This window comes from Babylonia areolata, chromosome 3, assembly GCF_041734735.1.
Source record: "Babylonia areolata isolate BAREFJ2019XMU chromosome 3, ASM4173473v1, whole genome shotgun sequence".
Taxonomy (NCBI): Eukaryota; Metazoa; Mollusca; class Gastropoda; order Neogastropoda; family Buccinidae; genus Babylonia; species Babylonia areolata.
In genome coordinates, this window is record NC_134878.1 from 31437586 (window position 1) to 31455112 (window position 17527).

General features: G+C 43.8%; 1 protein-coding gene across 4 annotated transcripts in view; it reads right to left on the bottom strand.

Annotated features, from left to right (window-relative positions):
* Nucleotides 1-3025: 3025 nt before the first annotated feature.
* LOC143280547 (GTP-binding protein Di-Ras2) overlaps nucleotides 3026-17527 on the bottom strand; it is a 73581-nt gene continuing 59079 nt past the window's right edge. For 3 of the 4 annotated variants that reach the window (XM_076585238.1, XM_076585239.1, XM_076585240.1), the window contains exon 2: nucleotides 3026-6229. In XM_076585238.1, the coding sequence (XP_076441353.1) occupies nucleotides 5600-6229 (630 nt within the window). In that variant the 3' untranslated portion in view covers nucleotides 3026-5599. Of the gene's footprint in view, nucleotides 6230-11712; nucleotides 11888-17527 lie in introns of those variants that run through there. The other variant, XM_076585237.1, reaches the window with a different exon arrangement.

Genomic DNA, 17527 nt, shown 5'->3' on the forward strand with positions numbered 1-17527 from the left:
CAGATTCAAACACTCGACTGTTAGCCACCGTTCTTTCTCTGTCTCTGGACCTTGTAATTGGAATGAACTTCCTCTTTCGCTTCGTCAGGTCTCCACACTCAGCTCTTTCAAGTCTGGCCTTAAAACCCACCTCTTCCCAAAATAGCCTCACTTCCCTGCCTCTTCCTTGTCTTCAGTTTTTTTCTCTCCAGTTTTAGAGTTATGCATGCGTTTGAATGACTGGTGTGAAAGCGCTTTGATTTGTCTCTGCACAAGATTCAGCGCTATATAGAAATAATAATAATAATAACAACCCTCCTGGACGAATCTTACCTTTGAACAAGACTTTTGTGTTCTCTTCGACAGGTTTGAAGAACTGACGGGGTATTCAGCCCTCAACTTGCCTCTTTTGGGGTCGGTTGAACTATAATGCAAGCAAGATGATGTGGTTTGATTTGGCCTGCAAAGACGTGTGTTTCAGTTGATGCAGTCAACAAAGGGAACCAGGTTCTCATGACTCATCTAACCTCCGTACCCATCCCTTTAGCGCCCACCAACTTCCATCCCCTCCCCGACCACCATACCCTCAACACCCCTCCCCCGTTACCCCCACCCCCTCCCCCATATAGCCATCTCATCGACATCGAGACAGACAGAAAAGACATCGATATCCTGTAAACAGTGTCTGTTAACGGAAGTCTAGTCAAACACAATGAAAACTGTGTGTTTGCTTTGTGCGTTTTTATGACATCAGCCCGTTCCCTTCTCTCTCTCTCTCTCTCTCTCTCACCTCTCATTAGACTGAATGCTCTCAAAGTCAAGGTTCACCAAAACAATGTTTTCTGTGTTTGTGGTACAAATCTCACGAAATAATATCTCCAACCAGTTTCATAGGATAGTCTTTTCTCCCCAACTCATGCAAAGCTAACGATTTTTTTTTTTTTCTGAACAAAACATGAACGAAGTAAGGTCGTACCAGATACTTTCAGTCGAAGTTGCTAATTCCCCGTTATAAATATAGTCTATCTGAAATATAAATTTCTATTTGTATTTGTATTTCTTTTTATCACAACAGATTTCTCTGTGTGAAATTCGGGCTGCTCTCCCCAGGGAGAGCGCGTCGCTGTACTACAGCGCCACCCCCTTTTTTTTTTGTTGTTGTTGTAATTTTTCCTGCGTGCAGTTTTATTTGTTTTTCCTATCGAAGTGGATTTTTCTACAGAATTTTGCCATGAACAACCCTTTTGTTGCCGTGGGTTCTTTTACGTGTGCTAAGTGCATGCTGCAAACGGGACCTTCGTTTATCGTCTCATCCGAATGACTAGCGTCCAGACCACCACTCAAGGTCTAGTGGAGGGGGAGAAAATATCGGCGGCGGAGCCGTGATTCGAACCAGCGCGCTCAGATTCTCTCGCTTCATAAGCGGACGCGTTACCTCTTGGCCATCACTCCACTGAGACCTGTAAATATCACTGCACTGATTTTTTGTCGTCCTTAATTGATTTTTTAAAACTATTTATGGGATGTTGATTGCACTGTACCTATCAATCCTTTCTCTGTATATCCGCCGTTCACCTCCCCCCCCCCCAGTCCCCCCCCCCCCCCCCCCCCAAAAAAAAAAATCACACGCACTCGCGCCTACATTCTCAAAACTATTTACGGGATGTTGATTGTACTGTAACTATCAATCCTTTCTCTGTATATCCGCCGTTCACCTCCACCCCCCCCCCTCCAAAAAAAAAAAAAAAAAAAATCACACGCACTCGCGCCTACATTCTCAAATTTTCAGTCTAATACCAATCAAAGTGAAAAGACAAATTAAAGAAAGAAAGAAATGATACAAACACATTAGATAAACAAAGTAGAGGAAAGTATAGAGACAACACAAGACCTCAACATCAACTTTACTGTTATTAAATGAGAAAAAAAATATCTAATATTGTGCCTTGTCTCTCCATCTCATTCAATCGACCAGCCATAGACCCGCCTATTCATTCATAATCTTTTCATGAGAAAAGGAAAGAAAATGAGAGGCTTAGCTCTAAGAAAAATTATATTATTTATCTTTTTTTTGGGGGGGTGGGGGGGTGGGGGGGAGAAAGGGAAATAAATCTTAGTAAAGCAGATGCCTGACCTAACGCGCTTAGTCAGGCCTTAAGGGAAAATAGAATTTAAATAAAATAAAATAAATAAACTGAAAAATGAATAAATAAATAAATAAACAGAAAAATAACTAAATGAATAAACAAACAAACAACAAAATATAATATATATAATGCAAGAAGAAAATAAATGTTGATAACCCAGAAGAGCGGTCAGCTTGAATCTTACTGCAAGGGAGATGAAACATGCTTTTGCACGTGATGCCCGCAGCTATTTCCTTCTAGAACTGAAGTCGTCACGTTTGTCATGCCCTACTCTTGGCTGCACAGAGAATACAAAACCCAACATCTATGCAGCAGGGGAGGAAAAGCGTTTCGTAATTGGGAAACCGATCGTATCATATTACAGGATTCGAATCTAAATTTGTATACACGAGCACCAGCGGAAGGAAAACATGATTTTAAAAGAAGAAGAAGACAACAACATCAACAAAGCATAACAGTGTAACGAAATACATAGTATCTGGAAATAATGCCATCTTCAAAGTGAGCACGAGATTTGCTGCTATTCTGATAATAAATGGTCGACAAGCAACGCGCCAGGTAGCCATGGTCTGAAACACATTTTATTCATTTCTGTGTTGCAACAGTTTGTACCCGTCGACAACTGCTGAATAAACTACAATCATCAGGATTATCCCAGTTTTTTGTTTGTTTGTTTGTTTTTCGTTTTTTTAACTATCGTCATAATCATGTAGTCAGTTGTAATCATATCTCGGGTTCAACCTTTCCGTGTCATCTCAATTACAGGTCAAAAGGTTCTGCAGGATAAACATTCCGATCTTTCACAATGCCGACCTTTAAAAAAATATTAAAATTTTATATATATATATATATATATATATATATATATATATATAAAGTGAGAGAGAGAGAGAGAGAGAGAAAAGAAACAACACTGTTTTGCGTGACTATCTTTAAACTCGAGACGACTGGCCGAGCCAGTGACTGCAGTCACGATCTTTTTACGGCAACACGCCGACAGCAAACTGTGATAAACCAATCCTACCGAGCCGGCAGCTATTGTATTTCTGGAGACTCGCCTGTTGCGCTGTTCCAGAACACCACGGCCTATTGTCACAGCAATCGTACAGACGTAGACACGATACTTACTTTTCCTCTTTTCCTGTTTGACTTTATAGGGAAGGAAGAGATCAACAACAACAAAAAAACGGTATGGATTTTGCGGGGGAGGCATGAAAGGCTGAAAGATATGAATGAGAGAGAGAAATAGAACGGCGCTCCCTTCCTTTGCACTGTGTCATTCATAAACGTTTCTATTGCACACTGAACGGGACGGGTGGAGAGGCCCAGGCAGGGGAAGACAAAACAAGAGTAAAAATGAACAAAACTCCTCACAATCCCTGTCAGAATAGAAATAGAAATCAAGGCTTTCTGCCAACCGATCCCAGTTTCAGTTTCTCAAGGAGGCGTCACTGCCTTCGGACAATTCCATATTCGCTTCACCACATCCGCTAGGCAGATGCCTAACCATTAGCATTACCCAATGCGCTTTGTCAGACCTTGAGTGCATGCATATATATATATTATGTGTGTGTGTGTGTGTGTGTGTGTGTGTGTGTGTGTGTGTGTGTGTGTATTTGTGCACCTGTCAGAGTGGATTTTTCCAACAGAATGTTGCCAAAGGACAACATTTTAGTTGCCACGTGTGTTATTTGTTGTTGATTTTTCCCCAGTGCGCCAAACCCTTTTTGTTACTTAATTACAGATTATTTATTTAGTTTCATTTTTTCTAGTGTGAGAGAATGGGGAACCACAGGGATTATAAGTACATACACGAAAGCTTGAACAAAGCAGGATAGCCGTTTCTGCGGCGTTTCATAGAACCAAAAGAATTTGTATTGACCAAGGGCATCAGCCAATAATAAGTCGCTGAACTCAACTCTTGCTTACGTCCCCTCCTTTCCTCTATCCACATCCTCATCGTGTCACTACATTAAGTTAAGAGTGGGTAGAACATCTGTAAGGGTTGACTGACTGGAAATATGGGAAACATCAATATCTTATTTTGATCAAATCTGAGGGGAGTTCCTTTCGTTCTCAAACAGATAAGGATGCATACGGCCATGCACACACAAGCGTATTTTTCAATCCGATTTTCGCCTCCCTTAAAGCACAAGCAGACTGATCTTTCAAACGACACAGCAAAGAAAATGAAAGATCGTTTATTAGGAATATTAGGGAAAAAATTCACAGACCAAAAGCAGCAACAGTGCACATTATAGCAGGATGGTAATTCAAAAAACATACGTCGCACATCTGTGTGTCTAAATATAATTGCTTACTTTTGCTGACTTAACCACTCTCCGTACCCTCTCTAACACGCGTGAACGCTTGCACACACACACACACACACACACACACACAACAGCAAGCGTAAACCTTTCCTTCTTGACGTTCACCTGATTAAACACACACACACACACACACACACACACACACAAACTGCATTCTTTTTTTTTCTTTTTCTTTTTTTTTTTAAATCATAGCCATAGTCATATTCCATGGCTACGCTAAAAAGGCATGCTCAGACTTTTAATCTATACACGCGAGCTAAACAGTACTAACTTTGCTATGGTCAGTTTTACAATGAAGGTCATTTCAAAGGATAAAAACAAAACAAAAAAGAACATCGAAACCAAGTCGGAGAAGAACTACTACGACTTCTCTTCTCTCCAGGAATGTGAAAACGGTAAGTCAGGACGCTCGGAACGTATTCTCAAGGATCACATCAAAACTCTTTCGGACGAAAAACAACAACAACAACAACAAAACCAACCAAAAACCCCAACAAAAAACAACCCACCAAAAACCGTTTGAAACTTTATACGCACTGTCAGTTGAACGACTGAGGCTGTGACGTTGCACCAAATGGTTCAAACATCATTCTGCAGTTTGTATCTTTCCCCTTCATTCTCTTTAAAAAAAAAAAAAAAACAACAACAAAACAACAACACAAGACACAGTACCCCAGTTGCTGTCTTGTCTGATTTCCAGGCTGGAGAACACACGTTGTGACAAAACGGAGATCCCGCGCCAAGTAGTGATCAAGGCCATCCAACCAATGGCAGTCCCGCCGCGTTTGACGTTGTTGTACCAACCAGACAGAACAGAAAGCTGTTGAGTCTCTGAGGGGTGGAGAGTGGGAGGGAGAGGGGCGGGGGGAGGGGGCTGGCAGAAGGGCAGTAATGAAAAGACTTTGGTCACTGTGTGACGTTAATCAACCCCGTCAAACAAACATGAAGAGACACAGTCGCAGAGTCCAGTTTGTTTCCCCAGTTGATCCACACGCTCAGAACAACAAGAACACACCTGTGCGCGTCCCAGATGACACAAGGTGGCACTTCATCACAGAAGGAATGACATTCGAAGCAGTTTAAAAAAAATCAAATGCGATAAGAAACAAACAAAACAAACGTATAAAAAAAAGTTTGGAGTCACATTAACAAACACTTGCCCTTTAACTTCTCCTTGCGTTTCTGTGACTTGGACTTTTTGGTTTCCAGCTGCAGGCTGACAGTCCGCCGCTTCTCCAGCTGCAGGAGCTCCTGGAAAAGCTCCTTGACGTTGTGGTTGGTCTTGGCCGACGTCTCCAGGAAGGCACAGTTCCAGCGCTTGGCGATCTCGGCCGACTCCTGCGGGGACACCTCGCGGTTGACCTCGTCGCACTTGTTGCCCACCAGCATGATGGGGATGGCCTCCATGTCGCCCTTGATCTCCACGATCTCGTCGTAGATGGGCTTCAGCTCCTCCAGGGACTGGCGGGAGGTGATGGAGAAGACGAGGATGAAGGCGTGTCCTTTAGAGATGGACAGGCGCTGCATGGCCGGGAACTGGTGGCTGCCTGTGGTGTCGGTGATCTGCAGCGTGCACACCTGCTTGTTGCAGGAGATGACCTGGCGGTACGTGTCCTCGATGGTGGGCACGTAGCTCTCGCGGAAGGTGCCCCGCACGAAGCGCAGCACCAGGGAGCTCTTGCCCACGCCGCCCGCCCCAAACACCACCACCCGGTAGTCGTTACTCTGCTCAGGCATCACGCGCAGTCTGACCGACCGGTCTTTGGGGGTCTGTGGAGACACACAACAATCAACAATCATAATCACTTCGAGCAAATGCTCCAGACTCGTTATCGATGCCCACGCCCTTCAATGTTTGTCCTAATTATTCATTTCCTGTATTAATTCCACTTGTCCTTGTTAACTCCATTGTTACCACAGAGACAGAGACAGAGAGAAACAGAGACAGAGAGAGAGAGGGTGTGTGTGTGTGTGTGTGTGTGTGTGTGTGTGTGTGTGTGTGTGTGTGTGTGTGCACGCGCGTGCATGCATGTGTGTGTGCATGCATATGTGTGTGTGCATGCATGCGTGTGTGTGTGTCTGTGTGTGCGCGCGCGTGCATGCATATGTGTGTGTGTGTGTGTGTGTGTGTGTGTGTGTGTGTGTGAGTGTGTGCGTGTGTGTGTGCATGCGCGTGCGTGTATGTGTGTGTCACGAGCATGGCGTTGTGTCGTGCCCTCAATTTCCCTGTCAGTTCTTTGTGGACAGTCATTGATTTTCTCTCTGCTGACCGGGAAATCCCTCCTCCCCCCTCCTCCTTGCCCTGTCTTTTCCCCCTTCCCTCTGTCTGTATGCCTGCCTTCTTGTCTGTCTGTCTGTCTGTTAATCAGTCTCCCGCCAGTCAGTCAGTCATTAATCTATTTTCTGTCTATTCAACAGTTGTATGATAAGCAATGGGGATTTGTTCACGATTTTAGCCCAGAAATATATATATATATGTGTGTGTGTGTGTGTGTGTGAGAGAGAGAGAGAGAGAGAGAGAGAGAGAGAGAGAGAGAGAGACGATACAGATATCTGCCCGAGCGCAATCTGCGCACTGCCGTGAATATCTGCTGATTTGGACCGCACCATAATTGTTATTACTGATATATAATGCGCCTACCTCGAGTCAGAGACCAAGCTCTAAGCGCTCTACATACACAGAATCAATTGCACAACAGGCTGCCCACCTGGGCTGAGAAGACTGACAGCTGGGCACTTCAGTGTAGTTGTACATACCTTCAGTAAATAGACTTCACTCCCCAAGATTATGATCTATTCTGAAAATCACCACAACCACCAGCCTTATCATCATTCCTGCTATCATCATAGCAGAGCATTTTTTGGCCCTACTGGCAAGATTTTTTTTTTTACAAACAACAAAGAATCTAGGACGAGTAGAAAAAGGAATTCACAAATAATAATACCGTTCCCTTACACTTCGATAGCCACACCTTCGAAGCACGGTTATATTTCGACAGATATAAGTTTAATTTACGGTGTTGCATTGTGTAAATTGCTCACTTCAAAATTGCAATCCAACAAATTAATATCCCTGTAAACAAAACCACATCAAAAGCCAAAAGAACAATTCAGAGACAGATAGACAGAGACAGAGAAGCGTTCCAGCTTCTGAGGTCATTAGCTGGACACACACAGCAACACCAATCAGGGAACACAGTGACTGTCTGTATGGCTGACGCAGCTTCGGGGGTTGTGCCGAAGAATGAACTATTCTCGGTGATCATTTCTGGATTATGAGCTGTCGACACGAAGGAGTAATGGTGTGTGTGTGTGACTATTTTCATTCATTCATCATCATCATCATCATCATCATCACACACACACACACACACACACACACACACACACACACACACACACACACACAGAGGGAGAGAGAGCACGTGGTTTGGAAAATGTGGTATGGATGAAAGGGGGTTCTCGGGGGTGGGGTTTGAGAAATAATAGGAAAATATATTTAGTAACATACATAAGCAAGGATACATGTATATTTACATCCAGTCCTTGCCGCGCGCGCGCGCGCGTGTGTGTGTGTGTGCGTGAGAGAGAGAGAGAGAGAGAGAGAGAGAGAAAGGACAGAAATACAGGCACACAGTCACACACACACACACACACACACATATATATATATATATATATATATATATATATATATGTGTGTGTGTGTGTGTGTGTGTGTGTGTGTGTGTGTGTGTGTGTGTGTGTGAACATAAATATGTGTGTGTGTGTGTGGATAAAGTGTTCTTCTTCTTCGTTCGTGGGCTGCAACTCCCACGTTCACTCGTATGTACGAGCGTACACGAGTGGGCTTTTACGTGCATGACCGTTTTTAACCCGCTATGTAGTCAGCCATACTCCGATTTCGGGGGTGCGCATGCTGGGTATGTTCTTGTTTCCATAACCCACCGAACGCTTACATGGATTGCAGGATCTTTAACGCGCGTATTTGATCTGCATGCGTATACACACGAAGGGGGTTTAGTCACTAGCAGGTCTGCACACATGTTGACCTGGGAGATCGGAAAAAATCTCCACCCTTTACCCACCAGGCGCCGTTACCGATATTCGAACCCGGGACCCTCAGATTGAAAGTTCAACTCTTTAACCACTCGGCTATTGCGCCCGTCTACCCCAGTGGACAAAACACGACAAACAGTGAGGTTCGCCTCGACAGCCAACAACAGTCACGAGGACGGCAACAGAGAAGTGAACAGCGCTGCCCGGATGGCAGACAGACAGAAAAGAAGAAAACAAAAAAGGGAGAAAAAAAAACAACAACGAAAAACAAAAACGAAATGGGCCATCCGACCTTTCTGGGTTTTCCATTTGTCATAAATCTGTTCCTGAACTTAAAATTGCTCTCGTCTGTCTGTCTGTCTGTCTGGTTCTCTCTCTCTCTCTCTCTCTCTCTGGGTGTCCTGTCGTGCGTGCGTGCATGCGGGTAAATGTGTGTTTTCACAGAACAATTAGGTGTGTCACAGAACACTGTTCCTAAATTAACCTGCAATAGATAGCTTAATGGAAGAAAAAAGGTTCATAATCATTATTTCTCCGTAAATAATCGTAATACGGTCATAATAATTGTTAACCCCATTGCCTTACCTTTTAGGTACAATCGGAAAGGGAAACAAAACACAGAAAAAAGGCATCTGAAGGAATGAAGAAAGAATGACAGAGACAGAGAGCGACAGACAGAGAAGAAAAAGAGGGAGGGAGGGAAGGAGAGAGGGGGGTGAGGACGGAGAAAGCGGTTCGTTACTTATTCACTCTATGTGCGCTATGACCACTGACAGAGAGAGAGAGAGAGAGAGAGAGAGAGAGAGAGACAGAGGCTGACAGAGAGGACGAGAGAGAAACGGGCAGGAAAAAAGAAACAAACAAACAAATAAGTGAATAAATAGATGAAGAGATAAATAACAATTTTTTTAATGAGAGAGAAAAACAATCTATTCTCTTTCTCTCTCTCTCTCCCTGTGTGTGTGTGTGTGTGTGTGTGTGTGTGTGTGTGTGTGTGTGTGTGCGTGCGTGCGCGTGCGTGTGTGCGTGCGTGCGTGTGTTTATGTGTTTCTTTTCTCCTCTCCTGTCACAAGAACATAATTAAGAGTAGTGGGCGGACGTCCACTGACGCACGTGTAAAGTAAGTACCGAAGGAACAAAAGAAAAAAAAACGAGAGACTTGTCTTCCGACCTACAAATAGATGAAACGTTCCATCTTAGCAGCAGCAGCAGCAGCAGCAGCAGCAGGAGGAAGAGACATAAATAAACGAAGGAATAACAGGCCACCTGACAGAAAGAGAAGGGATGGTTTACAACTCCTCTGGCAGACAGATATGTAGACAGGGAGACAACAAGAAAACGAAACAACAGAACGTCATCTTGATGGGCAGCAAGATAAAAAAAAAAAATAAATAAAAAGCTAAAGAGAAAGGGCATTCTATACCTCCCGTGGAGAGAAAAAGAAAGAAAGAAAAGGCATTCTTCCCTTCCCGTGGTTAAAAAAAAAAAAAAAAAAGGAGTGGGGTGGGGTGGGGGTGGAGGGGCATTCTTTACTTCCCGTGGTAATGGATGACGAAAGGTCACGGTCCAGGATGGAGATGATGATGGTTATGAAGAAGATGAGGAAGAAGAAGAAGGATGATGATGATGATTATGAAGAAGATGAGGAAGAAGAAGAAGGAGAAGAAACGCAAATTCTCGCACAAGCACACACACACCATCTCGCATTAAGTTCCATTCTTGTTCCGTTCACGAACTGAACAACGACAACAGCAATACAACACAGACACACACATACATACGCCCCCACCCCCCTCCCCCGCGCGCACACACACACACATATTCGCTCTTAAACTCAGTTTCATTTATATACTGACATTCATAAACCAAAAAAAAAAAAAAAAAATCTACAAGTGTACCCGCACACAAGCTTGCAAGTACTGACACGCACAACCACACTCTCTCTCTCTCTCTCTCTCTCTCTCTGTATGTGTTTGTCTATCTCTATCTCTCCTCTTTATTTTAAACGCATACACGCAAGCACACACACACACACGCACGCACACACTGACAAACACACACACACACACAGAAACAAGCATACACACAGACACACAAAAGTATTTTTGTGGACAGATATCAATTCTCGGATTGCCAACAGAACAAAAAGGCGTGTACTCAGACCCAAGTTTTTAAAATATATGTTTAGGAGAAGCTGAAAACTATGAATGGGGGGGAGCCTTTCTGGCAGCAATTGGACGGCATGTCAGTTCAGTACATCCACGATCTGGAAATAGGCGAATCGGAATCACCAAGTTCGTGACAGGCGCATCAGGAACTGCATAGGCGAAATGGGAATACGCGACTCTGGGTATGACACCATTCTGTTCATTTTCATCTTCGACGTCCTCAGTGAACTCGGCAGTCGGTACGTATGCCGACTTAGCGGGGTTTTGTTGTTTGTCTCCCTCCCCCCCCCCCCCCCTCCCTTCCCCAAGGAAACTGATACACAGCTTTTTTTCTCCATCTTTAGCTTGACTCTCTCTTACACGGAGCGGGTAAGATTCCCCCACCATAGAAAAAAATGTAGCCTGTGTCGCATGTCTCTTAATTTTGTCGTTGTCTGCTATCGATCTTGATTTTGTTGTTATTATTGTAAATGGCTGTTTGTTGTTGTTTGTAACGGTTGCTGTTGCTTATATTTCTCAAAAATGTTATACTCGATGATAACAATATGTGTGTGTATGTATGTGTATGTGTATGTATATATATATATATATATATATATATGTATGTGTGTGTGTGTGTGTGTGTGTGTATATATGTGTGTGTATACATATATATACATATCATATAAGTGTGTCACTAAGTTTGAAGTATGTAAAATTTAGCCAGCGTGATATGAGATAGTCTGAAATATGTATTTTAGCAAATGTGATGTGAGACTATGTCTATTTACTTATTTTATCTTATTCTATTTTATTCTCTCTCTTTTCCTGTATAAGTCTGCATTTTATTGTATTATTATTATTATCATAATAAGAAAGAGAGAGAGACTCAGAGACACACAGAGAGAGAGGAAAGCATTAACACACTTACACAACAATCATGCCCTCATCAACACCGTGAACGGCTGAGCGCCCAAAACCACATCCACTCCCTCACGAGCCCCTCCCCCTCCCCCTCCCCGGCTACACCACTCCATTCCCACTCACCTCCGCGGCTTGTGCCATGGCCTCGCCACAGTCAGAATCTGTACAACACGACTGTCTCCTGGCGCAGCCGCTAATAGAGAACACCATCTTTTCACACACAATCTCTCTCTCTCTCTCTCTCTCCCACTCTCTCCCTATCTCTGGCAGAAAGAGATCCGTAGGTATCAGTCGCCACTCGGCCGTCTGAGCAACTGTCGATGCTGTCTCGGTTTATATATAGTCAACGTAGCACTGGGAGAGAGGGAGACGGTGACTGGAAGGAGTGGGTTAGCTGGGGGTGGGGGTGGGGGTGGAAATGGGGGGGGGGGGTATAGCAGTTCATAGCATGCAGTTCTGACGACGATACAGACAGTGGCACGCACATTCATCATCATCATCCGCCCAAACAAATTATTATTGTGGGAACGCGAGCGTGGGTTTGGTTTTCTAATCCACGGAAATCCGCGACGCGCGCTTTTTTTTTTTTTTCTTCTTTTTTTTCTGTCATCACTGTCACGACGTCATTAGTTTGTTTGGCTTTGAGCTGTGTTGTTGTTCCTGGGGGGTTGTTTTGATTCAATTAATGAACGAAGGCATTACCATTTGCTTCTTGCTTTTGTTGTTGTTGTAGCTACAGCTGTTTCCATGGGTTAGGTTAATGGACGGACTTATTTGGTGATTTCCGACGACTTGATTGGTCGTCGGGTGGGCAAGGCCGCTAACATTGTGTAGGCTGCATACTCGAATGGACATTCCTTTCATTAACTAATGTCAGTGGTGGATTCGTCAGTTAATGTTGGCGGAATCGTAAAAATGGTCTGTGTGCTTTCTTTCTTTCTATCAAGAATGGAGTTATATATATATATATATATATATATATATATATATATATATATATATATATATGTGGGGGTGTGTGGGGGTGTATGTGTGTGTGTGTGTACGTAACCACTTGGGATGATATTACCTTTGTTCAGCAAAATCCATTCCATCATTTTAACAAATATACACAGAAAAGTTGAGACTGCAGCAAAGACTGAAACCACACTGATACTTTACCAAAGGTCAGTAGTCAAGGGGTAAACACACACACACACACACACACACACACACACACACACACACACACACACACACACCACGGTAACAACACTAATCAAAACGAAACTAAATGATGACCGATTTTTAACGTCTGTTCAAGCCCAGTCTTTACTTTAAAAAAAAAAACCAACAAAAACAAAAAACAAACAAACAAACAAACAAAAAACGCCGCGACACAATACAACAGACCAAACGAAACACCCTTCCCTTCGTGCTAGCTCCGAACTAAATCGCGACTCCCTCCCTCCCTATACGTCCCTAACCTCCACCACCACCACCACCCACGCCCCCCCCCACCCCCCAATTTCACCCCCTTCCTGTGTCAATCACCACCACGCTTCCTGTTTGTTGTTGTTTTTTTCCCCCTTTCCAAAGATCAGCCTAGCACAGGCTTTAGTTCTTAGTTTTAAACCGGGACATATGACGTGTGAGTCTGACGACCAAAACTGCAGGCGTCAAGGCACGACGTGAGGCAGTTTGAAAACAATCTTCGTCAGGCAGTTTGAAAACAAAGTCTGTTGACGAAAGCGCTGCTGTTGTGCTATGCAGCGCTGCGCGATGTCGGTCTGTCTGCTCGTGTTCTGCTGTCGTCGTAATACGGGGCGCTCGTTTCATGGCGGAATCACGACACAGACAGTGAATAGGCGCGTGCAGTTCTAAGTTCTACCACCCACATGCACGTCGTCACGCTTTACGTATAATGGTGGTCTCACAAAACACGTAGTAATACGATCACATATATGTACACGCGCGCGCGCGCGCGCGCACACACACACACACACACACACACACACACACACACACAGAGAATGTTTGACTATATTTGATTTGATTTGATTGAATAAATCATTAATCGAACACACACACACACACACACACACACGAGAGAGAGAGAGAGAGAGAGAGAGAGAGAGAGAGAGAGAGAATATTTGGTAATACTATCATCAGTGACGATTAACTTAAATAAACTCATCAGAGATCAGCTGAAGGCTGAAGTATATCCTCAAATGAATTATAATGGCACTAAAAAAAAGAAAGAAAAAAACAACTATATATAAATAAAAAAAAAAAAAAATCTGGGGAAATTCTCCTCTGTCCACTTTCTGATCCCTGTCAGGTATCATGCTGGGTAAAGGCTAGAGATTTTTCCGTTCTCCAAGGTCAACAGACGTACAGACCTGCTTGCGCCTTCAGCCCCCTTCGTGTGAAAACGCGTGCAAAAGATCAAATACGCATGTTAAAGACCCCCCGTAATACAGGTCACCGTTCGGTGAGTTATTGAAAGAAGAACACCCCCCCCCCCCACTGCCCTCCACCCCCGAAAACTGGGTATGACTACCGGGGGTAAAAACGGTCATACATGTAAAAGCCCACCACTCGAGTATACGAGTGAGTGTGGTTATCACAGACCACGAACGAAGAAGAAAAAGAAGATCGTGTGTGAGGACATAGTGGGTCGAGATTTCGTTACAAATAAATGAAAGAACAAACAGACCGCTGGGAAGTTACACAATACTGAAGTGCAATACAAGCCAATGTCTTACAGACCGTCTTTTAAATATCAATATCGTTTGCTTCACGCTTTACAACGAAAGCGTTCGAAATCACTTCAATAAACGTGCGAGTAGGATCCTCTATTTGTGTTAACATTAAATATCTACAGCATCGATTAGATTGGGTTTTTCCCATTGACTAAAAAATAAATAAATAAATAAATAAATTAAATTAAATAAAACCGACACGTCTACCGGAAGAAGAAGAAGATTAACAACAGAAAGGTAACTTCAAAATAAGGCAAACGAAAAACAATATGAGGCAAAAAAGATGAACGGAAGACTCAAGTATTCCGCCCCCTGCAACCTATGACTGTGTAGTTCGTAAGTCCAAAACTTGACTCACCCACGAAAAGAATTTGAACCCACGTCCCCAGCCTAACACGTCCGCAGTCCATTGGAAGCTAAGCTAGACCAAAAGCGAGCACGCGCGCGCGCGCGTGTGTGTGTATGTGTGTGTGCGTGCGTGCGCGCGTGCGTGTGTGTGTTCGCCGACTCAATGCTTGCGTGCACGATCGTGTGTTTGTATGACATGTGTGCGCTCGCTCGCGATAATTACGTGTGCGAATGCCAGCGCGCATACCTGTCATAGTATGCAGTCTATGCGTATGTATACGCGCGCGTGTGTGTGTGTGTGTGTGTGTGTGTGTGTGTGTGTGTGTGTGTATGTGTGTGTGTGTGTGTGTGCGCGCGCGCGCGCGCAAGCTGTGACGTAGACGTATCTGCATAATTATATACGTTTGGCGATAAGCAGGAATGGAGGATTCAGGGAGGCGATGGGATTGGAAAAAAAACAAAACAAACATGCATAACGTTATCCTGTTTATGTACACGTGTGACAGTGTGACGTCTGTTTAACACACTAATGATCCTGAAATTACCAATGAACCAGACTGCAGCGCGGATACAGCAGGGAGGCGGGGGAGGGGAGGGGAGGGGAGGGGGAGGTGGGTGTGGGGGGGGGAGGGAAGTTTGGCGGGTGAGGCGGTGGAGGTACGGGATGTGGGGGAGGAGATTAAACCAGTTACATAGACCGTGAATGTGCGTCACATTTTACGTGATACCCACCGTACCGACGTCAAGCCAGCAACTAATAGAAGAAGAGACTGATTCTACCGAGCAGCGGAAGAAACGCGGAAAGGGGCGGGGGCGGAGAGGTGGGGGTGGGAGGGGATTAACTGACCAGAGATAGTTATTGCAGTGACAATGACTGGGTGTCCGTGACTCTCTCGGCTCTGTCTCCCTTACAACTCACACCGTCTTCTTCATGCCCCGGCGTTCTCTCTTGTCTACAGTGGCGCTGAGAGAAAGAAACCTCAGTTGTCGGCTTTTCCTCTTGTTGTTAGTTAACGGTCAGAGTTGTAAGCTTTCCTCTTGTTGTTAGTTAACGGTCAGAGTTGTAAGCTTTCCTCTTGTTGTTAGTTAACGGTCAGAGTTGTAAGCTTTTCCTCTTGTTGTTAGTTAACGGTCAGAGTTGTAAGCTTTCCTCTTGTTGTTAGTTAACGGTCAGAGTTGTAAGCTTTCCTCTTGTTGTTAGTTAACGGTCAGAGTTGTAAGCTTTCCTCTTGTTGTTAGTTAACGGTCAGAGTTGTAAGCTTTTCCTCTTATTGTTAGTTAATGGTCATAGCTGTAAGCTTTCCTCTTGTTGTTAGTTAATGGTCATAGCTGTAAGCTTTCCTCTTGTTGTTAGTTAATGGTCAGAACTTCAGTTGTAAGCTTCCCTCTTATTTGATAGTCAATGGTCATAGCTGTAAGCTTTCCTCTTGTTGTTAGTTAATGGTCAGAACTTCAGTTGTAAGCTTCCCTCTTATTTGATAGTCAATGGTCATAGCTGTAAGCTTTCCTCTTGTTGTTAGTTAATGGTCATAACTCAGTTGTAGGCTTTTCCTCTTGTTGTTAGTTGATGGTCAGAACCCCAGTTGTAAGCTTTCCTCTTGTTGTTAGTTAATGGTCAGAGTTGTAAGCTTTCCTCTTATTGTTAGTTAATGGTCAGAACCTCAGTTGTAGGCTTTTCCTCTTGTTGTTAGTTAATGGTTAGAGTTGTAAGCTTTCCTTTTGTTGTTAATTAACGGTCAGAGTTGTAAGCTTTCCTCTTGTTGTTAGTTAATGGTCAGAGCTGTAAGCTTTCCTCTTATTGTTAGTTAATGGTCAGAGCTGTAAGCTTTCCTCTTATTGTTAGTTAATGGTCAGAGCTGTAAGCTTTCCTCTTATTATGAGTTAATAGTCAGAACCTCAATTGTAAGCTTTCCTCTCATTTTATATTTATGGTCAAGAGAATTGTGAAAGATGTTAACGAAAATGAAAGCCAGTCAAATTTTCATCATTGGAGAGATGATTTTTTCGTTTGTTGTTTGTTGTTGTTGTTGTTTTTTTGTTTCTGCCTACAAAGACACTCTCAGTAACTGTTTAAAACGAACTGGACTCGTTCTCCGGCACTCCTGGTCAAAACAGTGCGTTAAACATCCTTCCTTGTCAAATCATGGTGCTTAGAGCCTCGCCGACCACTAAGGCCATCTCAAGGCTATCGCCAATCCTTCCGTGTAGCAACGAACAAGTTTCAAATGAATGGACGGGATTCATTAGGGAAAATGGAAGATGAATGAAAATAATTAGTGACAGCAATCATCTTTCCAGCACCGTATTTCAAGGCGATCCTCTGCTGGTTTCCATTTCAGTTCCAAGACTGAAGGACGTGGAAGCGAGCGGACTGATTCATAAAAACGCAACACTACATCTGCTTAAAACAAAGATAACTTTTTAAAGAATACAAATCAAAGAGAATGAAATGAAATAAAAATACATTTTTAATGAGTAAATCCTTGACCTTGTGCATCAACCCAACGGTGCTGGCCGCTGCATGGGGCCTGGGTTGCACTGCAAGCCGTAATCATCATCAACATCAACAACGACGGTGATGAGGGGGGTGCGGGGGGGGAGAAGAAAAAAAAGTGTTTTGTTATCACTCCACCCTCCCATCATAAGCACCGTTTTGACTATGGCGTTGTGTCAGGGCATTGCAGCGGGCGTCATGTCATCAACAACTGAGACACGGACGGCGCAACGGTGTTGTCGCCGTCTGTTGCCGGCCACCACGGACGGATCAGACACAGCCGTTATCTTGTTTTGTTCGCTGGCACGTTTTTATTCTAGTCGCTTCTGTTAGTGTTATTGTTATTGTGTAT